The sequence below is a fragment of the Lepisosteus oculatus genome, chromosome 25 (genome assembly GCF_040954835.1).
Source record: "Lepisosteus oculatus isolate fLepOcu1 chromosome 25, fLepOcu1.hap2, whole genome shotgun sequence".
In the NCBI taxonomy this organism is placed as follows: Eukaryota; Metazoa; Chordata; class Actinopteri; order Semionotiformes; family Lepisosteidae; genus Lepisosteus; species Lepisosteus oculatus.
In genome coordinates this window covers 10,926,127-10,937,504 of record NC_090720.1, presented here as the reverse complement: position 1 = coordinate 10,937,504, position 11,378 = coordinate 10,926,127, and the positions used below count along the sequence as shown (strand labels likewise).

Below are 11,378 nucleotides of genomic sequence, written 5' to 3'. Positions count from 1 at the left end.
AGTGGAGTTAGACCTTTGTATCAAGAAGCTGCTAGGAACCATATAAAGTTAGGCTGACATTATGGGCTCCTATTGTTTATAACTTTTCTAATTATAATTCCGTAAATTCACAGCTGTCAAAATGTTAAATTGCTCAACTGAGGTCAGTGTTATATAATTAGGCTTAAAATATTTCCACACAGGAAAAGTGGGTATATTTATTCATGTGAGCACACATCTCTATACGATTTAAAAAAAAAAAAATCACACTAATATATTTATATGTAGTATTCCTTTACAGTCAAAATGTTATCGTAGACGTGCGTTTCTGTCATTGTCTATTAAAGTGTGAATGCCTCTTCTGTTACAATACAGTGTGAAATGTCATAAGAAGAATAGAAACCCCCATTATAAACTTAAAAATACATACTATTTTGAATACAATAACATTTTATTTCCTATAAAAGAAACAAAGATCTCCTCTCAACAATAAAAATAACCTATGAATGTTGGTGCACAGATCTTCCACTTTGTATTGACTACTGTAATACAGCTTTGATATTTTGAGCAGGTATTCCTATCATGTAAAGTGCACATTCACAATATGACAGATCATCTTTAATATAAGCTTATCTGAAACATAAAAAGTATGATTCTACAAAACTCCTCCCACTTGTAATTGTCACCACACCTGTTTCCCCCAACAGTCTCAGCTTCTTACATGCATCCCAGTGTGGTCTGTAGTTTAGTTCATTGGAAAACTTTCTGACCACAAAGCAAACAAATCATATTCTTGAAACGTGCCACATTCCACCTTGCACATTGAACATGAGTCCTTAAAGTAACTTACACATTGGGGAAGGCATATGCATCTGTGTTAGGGTCTACACAAATAAACAGCAACTTCTTAATGCAAAACTGCATTGTATTTTGCCCCATGTCAAAATATTATTCTTTAAACAATCAAAAGCTGAGGAAACAAATCATTTTCAATTAATATTTGAAGACAGAAATTAATACAAAATCTGACAAAATTAAAGGAATTAGGAATTAAACCTTTTTAGTCTTAAACAGAGAGGACATCAGGGAGATCAGATACAAATATTCGAATTTCTTGAAGACGCCGATAAAGTCAACCCAGCTGATATCTTTAAAATGAGCAGTGAAATATGAACCAAGCAGAAATTGTGTGAAGTATATTTAAAACCAAGAATAGGAGATAAACCTCTTTTAACAAAAGGCTGTAAGAGCATGGAGCAAGTTACCCCAACCATGTTACTGAACTTGATATGCTGGCCTCTTTCAGGAAACCAGCTGGATGAAATCCTGGGATCAATTAGCTACTGATTACCAAAGGGATGGGCTGAATGGAAGCAGTCTGATCCACTTATTGTTTTAAGGTCATCTACTTATAATCTTAAATTGATAATAAAAGGTGCATAATATGGCGAGCCTATTTCAAATCCTCAGCTGGAGAACAATTTGTAGGCCTAACTCAATGATTGTGATGCTACAGTAATATTACATAAATTGCCTTTCCAGTTGATCAAGACAATTTGCTCAACAGCTTGTACTGTGTGGAGCCATTTGGGTTTCCAACAGAATTTGGGGAGAATTAAAGCATAAGTCGCCCAGAATAAGAAAACTTGCTAAGCAAATATCAAATGACTAATTGTTTTTTTTTTAGTGCAACTGATTTTATTTTCATCGTACTAAAAAGCAGTGTTAAGGATTCCAAGATTTTTTATCTAGATGTTTTGTCAAAGTTTAGTGCAATAATTCAACAACCTAGATTGTATCAGATAGTAGGGCAGGTAAAGAGAGTACATTGAACACAATAGCTTTGTATTTTCCACAACAAAAAGAAAACAAGCTGTATTTAATGTAAGAACCTTTCATAAAGGTGTTCTTAATTCATAGTTAATTTTACAATATACCTAATTGTGCTAGTGGAAACATTATTGTTATGTGTTTCACTTGATCATCATCACCACAGTCTCAATCTAGTAAAAAACGAGTAGGTTTTTGTAACACCACTCTATACTACAGAACACCGAAACTATTTTTGATAGTTCAGTCTATTAAATAAAAGTCACAGCAGATCAAGTCATCAGCAAGCCATTAGTAACTAAATAGCTTTTTAAAATCTGCCCCACTGGCACATAGATGTTGATAGTGCTTTACGTTCTCGTCATCTTGCCAATGTGGCACAAGGATAGAAACTCTGAATAAACTCTTAATAATGTTTGTACTGATCACAAAAATCAAAGCAACAGCTATAGCACTATTGATTAAAAATATAAATATAATTAATCTGAGAGGATACGGGATTTGGAGTCTTCAATTAAAGTGAGCAGGAACCCCAGTGCCATTCTTAGCTCCTCCAGGTCAATGTTGGCCAGGAAGCCCCTCTGTAATCCTACTTCAACTCTGTCCCCACCGCAGTATTGACCCTTCAGGAGCGCGACAGCCGACTGACAGAGAAGCCAGTCGGCCATCTCCTTCTTGCAGACCCTGTTCAGATGCAGTCGTCTCCCACCCCAGTGGCAGAGGTGCAGCAGGTTGGCTGCCACACGAGCGCTCGGGCGCTGAAGGGGAGAGGAAACAGCTGTTACTTAAGCACAGCTCTGGAGTTTCAGTGGAAGAGAAAATCAAGGAAAGCTTGAACTTGAATTTTATTGCCATATGTAACCAGTACATGTACTGGTACAATGGAATTCTTACTTACAGAAAGTCTCTCAATTGTTAAAATAAGTGTAAAAACACAAAGTGCAGACAGTGCATCAAGACAATATAAAAACAGCAGACAATGTAAACAATACAGAGGTGTAAACAATGACTGGAGATGTGCAATAAATAAGAAATCATAATGAGGTAGATGGTGTAGGTGTGGTCCGAGGGGCATGGCTAAATGTGTTCGCCAATCGCACTGCTTGAGGATAGAAGCTATTGAAGAATCTAGTTGTAAGTGTCCAAGCTTGCACCAGAGCAAAAAAAAAAACATATTTTCAAATATTCCTGCAAGTTTTTATGTGCACAGAGTATTGCTCTCTTTCTATTTTTGAATCTGAGGACTGGAGGAATCATTGAATCCCAAACCTTGATTCTCTTTTTGTGGACACAGCTTGACCACTTACTGAGCAGTACAGTACTGATCCCAAGTGAGAAGGTATTTTCGTGGTGTCACAAGATGTCTCCTTAGGAGAGATTATTTTGGCACCGGGTTAATTTTAATGTCGGATTCACAAATCCTTCTAATGTGGTCTTAAGTAGAAAAGTAAAATAACTAATATTGACTTTTTAAATGGACTCCTACTTTTAATCCTCTGAAAATTATGAGCTTGACACTCATGCCGTGACCACATCGGGACAACCCGATTGCTTAATTATTTGGTTGTCATACATTTTTCTGAATTAAAAGTCAGTTTGAGTTGGCTTTAACTTTAAGGATTCTACCTTAAATAAAAAAATAAGTGCACAAGAAGTAGCAGTAAGGTAGTAATAAAATTATCTGTATTTTATTACTGCCTTACTGCTACTTCTTGTGTGCTTATTTTTGTATCTATGAGAATTTCAATCTTAAATTATGATCGACGAACTTCAATGTGAAATCCCAGTAACATGGTGCTTCCTGATGGATCAGAGATTGAAGGACTGGGGCCACCCACCTTTCTGGGGTTCCTGCGCAGCAGCAACCCCACCACCAGATGCACCTCAGCAGGAATACTGCTGGGCAGGGGAGGCAGCTGCTGCTCCTGGTAGGTCCTGCTCTCCAGCCCCTCTGCTCCAGGCATGTAGAATGGATTACGCTGCCCACAGATCTCATAGGCGATGGCACCTACAGCCCACGCGTCCGCCTTGCTGTAGTCAATGACCACACCAGGGCCAGGAACAGCTGTTGCAACCTAAACATTCCAATCAAGAGAAGGAGAACTTTGACATTTCACATCAGTAAGAGTTCAGAATAAGACCCAGCTCATTTCATATAAAGCACAATGATAATCTGTAGGTCACACTCTATATATCTACTCACAAAATAACCATCTTATGTTTCAAACTGGGTAGTGGTAATTCAAAAAGAAATGAAGACAAAACTTTCACTTCTTTGTTCTGAAATGTTTTCTTTCTTGTGCTCATTTAAGCTCAAATATGTTTGTAAAATAATTTTTAAACATAAGAAATATGAATTTGTCCTCTGTTTCAGTTTGAGATAATATTCTTCTATTTCTTCTATATTTTTCAAATATTTTTCTTCTGTTTTGTAGCACAGAAACTGTGAAATTTACTGCCAGCTCAAACCAGGAATAGAGTTTTACTGGCTATTGTATAAATGATTGTCACTAATGTTTCACATCTTGTTATGGGAGCGCTAATATTTTAGTCAACTGTGGGCTAGAAGGCATACATAAAGACATTTCATTTTTTCATTGCACTTAACAATATTAAAAAAATAATAATTTCTAGATTAACAGAATTTTAAAACTTCTAGAAAAAGAAGATGCCACTTTATATTACTAATGCAATGACATGAAATATATGAAAAAAATCAGAAGACCTGCATTTATTTACAGCACACTCTCATTATTTAATCCAACTAATCCAGCTACATCACCTGACAGCTAGCAAGGAAAATTTTAAGCAGGCCTCCTGATACAAGTGAGAAACAACACAATAGGACAGGGGAAAAAGGTATCTGCTCCTCAATACACTTTGTTAAGAAGCTTACTTCTGGTGCCATGAGGCTGGCGTTTCCCCCTCTGTCCACACACAGGCTATTAAAAGGCAGCTGTAAGCCACAGGTCTCATCTGCCAGGCAGCACCCAAAGTCTGCAATCACCAGGCGGGGACAGCCACCTAAAAAATGCACCAAATAAAACTGAATTAAAATAACAATTAATACAAATCGGGATCAGGAAGCATTTACATTTTTGTATCTTTGCCTACAGAAATGAATTCTAAAAACCATAAAATTCACCATTATGGCAGATGTATACAGGTCTGTATACTTAAAAATTAATGATCGTTTAAATAAAAAACTGACAGTCTAGTATAGAATACAGGTAAACCTTAAAACTTTAACAACCTATTCTAGGGTGAAGGTAGAACTACTATTAAATAGCAGTTGGAAGCATTCAAGACTGCTATTACATTCAAGTTCACACTGGCTGCAGAACATTTCTTCACAATTATTTTAATATATTGATCAAATGAGCTATACATTTTTTAGGGTCGTCAGCTCATCACATTCAAATATAGAACTAGCAGTGACTTTTGAATCTTATTTCCACCACTGATAATTAAAAAAACATAAAATCACTGTTTGGATAACAAAATGATTCTGCCAGCTAACCAGGGAACTTTAAATGAGGGGTTGTTCCACCATTGTATCCAAACTATTTCTAACCTGAATCGAACTCCAGGAGGATGTTGTCAGTTTTGAGGTCGCGATGGGCAATGCCTTGTCTGTTCAGATGATCCACTCCTTCAAGCAGCTGAAGAATCATGAGTGATCCTTCTCTATTCCCAGGGACTGACACCTCCAAGAACTGGCGCAAAGTGCAAGGGTAACTGAACAGACACAAAGCAAAATATTGTTGATGATCTATTTCAGCATAAAAATGCACAAAGGAGCCTTAAATGTAGCTCCTAATATAAGTATTTTAATGCACTGCATCGGATTTAAAGTCAAAACATTCCCTCACTTCTTCATCACTAGGAACAGGGTCCGATTGTGCCCCATTCCAGCTGGGTTCAGCCTGGTGGGCAGCACAGCGGGGTACTCCTCTTGGGCGCCAGGCAGCAGGGGCACCTCTGCTGTGAAGGCTCGGTAAACCCGGATCACATTGGGGTGAGGCGCCATCCTCTTTGTCACAGAGCCGAACCGCCTGTGCATGGTTTGGAACAATAATGATTGAACAGAAATGGGGTCAAAATACAAAGGAAAGCACAGAAATACAGCACGGTTTTCCCCTCTAGAGAACCACCTCTGGAAAATGACAATGTTGCCTATTTCTCTTTGCTTTGAAATTTTGAACAGTCCTAGGGTTTTCTGTTTTAGTTTCACTTATTAATTCATTCATCTAACTAAACAAATCTGGGGATGTTGAACTGGAGCTTACTTACATTCATCACGTTAATCAAGCTTTATTTTTCCATTGATGGCGATTGTTCTCCAACTTCTAATCTTGGTTGTTAGTTGAATAATTATATGAAACAATTGTATGTGTATGAATTACATGAAACAGTATATTTGAATGAATGTTAGGCACCATTTTTGTCTTCTTTTGAAATTGCAGACATCTCTTAGAATTACAGAAACTATGGAATTACAGACAAAGTCATAGCCTCCAGCTCACCCATTCAAAACAACAGCTGCCTTCTCTCCTCTCATAGCCAGAGGGCTAGCAGGAACCAGCTCCTGACACATGGAGTTAAGGATGGATTCACTGGAAGACCCTGCCTGCAACAGACAGCACATATCACTTCAACAAGCATTTCTGTACTATATAAACCTGCCCTTTTACATCCTTAAATATGGAGTCTGCAACCTAGGTCATGTAGGGTCATAGTTCCACAGGATCTTATGTAGCTACTGATGAGCAGAGCTGTAGAAAGCATGGTAACCTGAGGTCAATGAAGTCAGACCAGATGAAGGAATGAAGACCAGACGACACTGTGGCTGTCCAGGATCTGGTTTGGAAACCCCTGTTTTAAATCAATGTATGTTCCAGATAGAACTTGGCAACGCAACATATAATTTATAGCATGTCTCTAAAGTGGATTTTGTATAATGTTGGAGTGCTGATCTTTTTTCAATACAAGCTTGAACTGTTTGCAGACCACTTTCGTGTAGTTTTTATATTTCTTTATTGTTCTGATGTTCATTTCTTCATTCTTCTTGCAGTGTTTCACCCTTTGTGTGCCCGTTCTTGCTTAGCTTAGTTCAACCTCACTTCACAATAGTAACTGACATAATTTGTTATGGTTATCATTTATAAATGTGTGCACTAAAATGCTTTTGTAGATAGGAGGACTACAAGCTGCCAGTACTATATACTGTACTGGACAAGAGAAACAGTCCCAGTGTTAATTTTCAGGTTGTTTATTAACTTTTGAATAAAACCAGAGCTGTACCTAAATGAAGCCCAATATATTGCACTGAGGCTTCACTGGTTAACAAAGGAATGAACTTACACACTGCTGGTGCAACCAAATAAATTCAGATTCACTACTAATGTATTTAATCACAAAACACGTTTTGGCTGAATAATATTTAATGTGTTTAACAATAAACTTCTACTCTAAAAACACACTGGAAAATAGATCTGAAAATACAACCAGGGAAATAAAAATCAATATACAGCATTACAGATCACCATGTTGTTAAAACAGTGCTTACAATTGATTTATTTCTCATTTTAAACAGTTGTGATGAGTTTGTTTAAATGCATGTAAGGTATGTGCCCAGTGTAAATATATTTAAGACATCCAGTTACATTCAGTTCACTAAAGCAGTTTCGGTCTTTCCTTATATGTACAGTCTGCCACTGGAAGTGGCTGGACTAGAGAAATGCCAGTTCCAATTAGACCAGGGTTCGGAGGAAAGGTTTTCTTTATGAGATCAGAGATTAGTCTCATTGTCTACTATATGCCAGATTGATTCAATTGCTATGTTTGAAAATTGTCAAAACGTGAACATCCCCTCATCTTCTAACCACTTTATCCAGAAAGGGGTGGTGGGCAAGTTGGAGCCTATCCCAGTAAGCAACAGGCGCAAGGCAGGGCACACAGACAGAAACACACACACCAGGACTAATTTTTCCAGAAGCCAATTAACCTGTCAGCATGTCTTTTGACTGTGGGTGGAAACCAGAGAACCCCTTGAAAACCCATGCCAACATGGGGAAAACATAAAAAACTCCACACAGACAGAAGCCCCAGATTCGGAACCGAACCCAGAGCCCCTGCGCCACGAGGCAGCAATGCTGACCACTGCGCCACAGTGCTGCCCCAAAATGTGAACGATGAGAAGCAAAGATTCGAACATGACAAACACGTGGAGGTGTATAGGACTACGTTACTTAGAAACTTGCTATTTGTTGTTTACCAAAGCAAATGTTTACACCACAGGTGGGACTCTCAGTAGGCACATTCAAAATGTGCAACTTCATTTTCACGGCTTTTACCGGTTTCTGCACAACTTGATACACAACCTGATGTGTCACGGATGTCGGAAAGGACAAACCGTGGAATGACAGGAGAGCGAAACAGACCCTGTGCATAGCGGCGAGATGGGGGTTAGCCCGGGCTCAGCTGTTCAGGAAATGCGTTTTGGCTGAAGAGAGACCTATGCCCTCAGTTAGCAGCGTGGGGCGACCTGGTGCTAGGTGGGTCTGAGGACATCCGAATGTCAATGCTGAGCAAAGGCAAATGAAAGACCCAGAAATATATAGCCCCAGAGAGAGAGAGAGAGACAGCAAAGCACCGGAAACAACAGACAGGACAAACTAGGAGCGCCCTCTGGCTGCAGAGGGCGTGACATGATGTCTATATAGCTATGTTTTTATTCCACCTACCCCGATATTCCACATCATCTTCACTGCCAGGGGGTACTCAGCTGTGGCACGGCACTGGAGAGACAGTGAGTCTTCCTGCCTCACTTCTCCGGATGGATCCGGCACCACCAGGGAGCACTGCCCAGCCCGTCTCGGAACAGCGAAAGGAGTTGTAGCCTCATACACAGCAGCATTGCAGCCCTTCCCAACCTGCCTCCCAAACACGTAGTCTTCCAGCCTGTAGCCCGAGGAGAAGGACTTGAGTGGGCTTTGCAGCGCCGTCTTCTTCTGGGCAAACAAGGCCTTGGGAATTAAAAAAAAAATACATAGTTCACTATTAATAAACCTTAACTACCATTCCTTTTAAAATACATAGAATCTGTTCACTGCGTATATAAAATCACAAAAATCACCACTCCATTAGTTTTTCACACTCAAGGCGGACTTGTGCTGGGGAAATTGTCATCTTGACTAACACCTCTGAAATTCTTAATTCAATTCTATAGGTAACATCAAGTGAAGCTTGTAAAATTTCAACAAAAATAGGTGACTATATAACCAGAACTTACAGCACATAGCACTGAACCAGATATTAAAGTTTGCATTAAGAATTAAAGAAATTAAAATATACCATTGCTATATATTGCTATACTGTACATTGGAATGGCATACACTCATCCTGCCAACTATAAGGTATATATATGCTTGCTCACTACATGAAGAGCCGCTCTACGTACAGTAGCACATTATGTAGTCAACAGTTCTGTGGTGGAATGATAAGCACTCTGGACTCTGAATCCAGTGATACAAATTCAAATCTCGGTGGAACCCGAGCCGCAGATTCATGCCAGCAGCCATTTCACCCTGCAACTCACACCTGGCAAACCCACTGAAGCTCAGCAGGTGTGAGCCTGGTCAGTACCTGGATGGGAGACCTCCTAGGAAAAACTACAGTTGCTGCTGGAAGACGTGTTAGTGGGGCCAGCAGGGGGAGCTCAACCTGCAGTTTGTGTGGATCCTATTACCCCGGTATAGTGACGGGGACACTATACTGTAAAAAGGCGCCGTCCTTCGGATGAGACGTTAAACCGAGGTCCTGACTCTCTGTGGTCATTAAAAATCCCAGGGCCTTTACCAATCATGACCTCCTAATAATCCCCATCTCTGAACTGGCTTCATCACTCTGTTCTCCTCCACTCTGAGAGCTGGTGTGTGTGGGGGGGTGTACTGGCACACCCTGGCTGCTGTCACATCATCCACCACACTGGTGGTGGTGGTGGTGTAGGGGAGTCCCCATTACCTGTAAAGAGCTTTGAGTGGAGTGTCCAGAAAAAACACTATACAAGTGTAAGGAATTATTTTTTATTATTATTCAGCACAAAACAAGTGATTTACAGACAATGAAATCCAAACTGGAGAACCCAATTAAAACTGAGAACAGGAGGCACTTCTGTACCTAAAGAATGGTGGGAGCATGTAACAAACCACACACCATGCTGTTAAGCCAACATGCTGGCCTCTTTAAAGCCAGGGTCTGGGTGAGATACCTGTATCACCTAGGTCCTCACTAGCACTTGTAGTTGTTCCTGCAGCCTTTTAGTACCATTCCTCACAATATTTTTTCCAGCTGTTAGTTCTTTCCAGATTTTAGTTCTTCTGGATACAAGCTAATTTGCATAAATGCGTCTACTGAGTAAATATCGAGTGGCCCTCCCAGTCAAACCAGTGTAGTGCAACTTGACACCTGCGGCACCTGTCACCTGTCAACCGATCAGCGACGTGAAGATTAAACAGCAGACCTAGCAAAGCAACGACGGTCCATCTTAAATGTGGGTTTCGGTTTAAGGGCAGCTTTAAAATCTCGTGTCTTAAAAGCTTCCTGGAGGTTCTTGGCCGTCACCATATTAGAATACGAGTCCCTATTTGACAATAATGCTTAGTACTTAACGCGGTGCAGCTTAAACTTGGCTTTGCACAAGCTTTTGTCATCTTACACAGCCCATATAAACTTGTTTCTCCAACCCGGGCTGTACCTGAATTTCTCGGCATGTCGCCGTGTCCCTTCTGTCCTCCTCCAGCTGCTGCTCGATGAGCCCGAGGCCCAGCCCGAAAGCCAGAAACACCGCTCTGGTCCTGGGGGATCCGGCGCCTCCTGGAAGCCGGCCGAGTCTCCGGCGCTGCAGCTGGGCAGCAAGGCCGCTCAGCGACACTCGGAAATAGCGGTAACGAGCAGGCAGGAAAGTCTGAGGCTGGACGGTACGGACCGGCGGGCCCAGACGGACACGGCCGCTTCTGAACTTCGCAGCGACCCGGGCAGCCGGTTTCAGGAGACCCTGCTGAAACACCGACCGGCCCAGCTCCAGCCCACGAGCAATGACGAGCTTCACCGACATGGTCGGCTGTTAAAGCCCCCTTCTTGCCTAAAACGTGTGACCACCTTTCTCCCTCACACCTCCTCCAAACGTCCCAGCACAACCGTGATAAACAAGGGGGTCACGTGATGTAAACATGCCAGCAGACATGCGGAAGTCGTCACAGACCGGATGTGCGAGAAACTCAACCGGAAAAACGTTATCAGGTCGCGCAGCCCCCTACTTAATGCCTCCTCTGTGTATAGTATATCCTGCAAAAGCGGTCTGAGAACAAGGTTCGCATTCAAAATTGTTTATAGTGTTTATCAATTAAACGGACATTTTTTCAATTCATATAACGAGTTAGAGTTATGCGTGTTCTGTGATGCTGGGAAAGAAACGCTGACACATTTGTTACGTATATATATATAGTGTTCTGGATAGAATTGGAAAAAATACCTTTAATTTTATCTTCAGTATGAAAGTTATACTT

The 11,378-nt window shown here is 40.7% G+C and overlaps 1 protein-coding gene across 1 annotated transcript; it reads right to left on the bottom strand.

Moving 5' to 3' along the window:
- Positions 1-411: 411 nt before the first annotated feature.
- pink1 (PTEN induced kinase 1) lies at positions 412-11,048 on the bottom strand. Its single transcript, XM_069183787.1, has 8 exons — positions 10,568-11,048; positions 8,556-8,837; positions 6,336-6,439; positions 5,682-5,864; positions 5,384-5,547; positions 4,706-4,833; positions 3,648-3,884; positions 412-2,567 (listed from the first exon to the last, which is right to left on the bottom strand). The coding sequence occupies exons 1-8, from the start codon at positions 10,925-10,927 to the stop codon at positions 2,289-2,291; spliced, it is 1,737 nt and encodes a 578-aa protein (XP_069039888.1). The 5' UTR covers positions 10,928-11,048; the 3' UTR covers positions 412-2,288.
- Between the last annotated feature and the right edge of the window lie 330 nt (positions 11,049-11,378).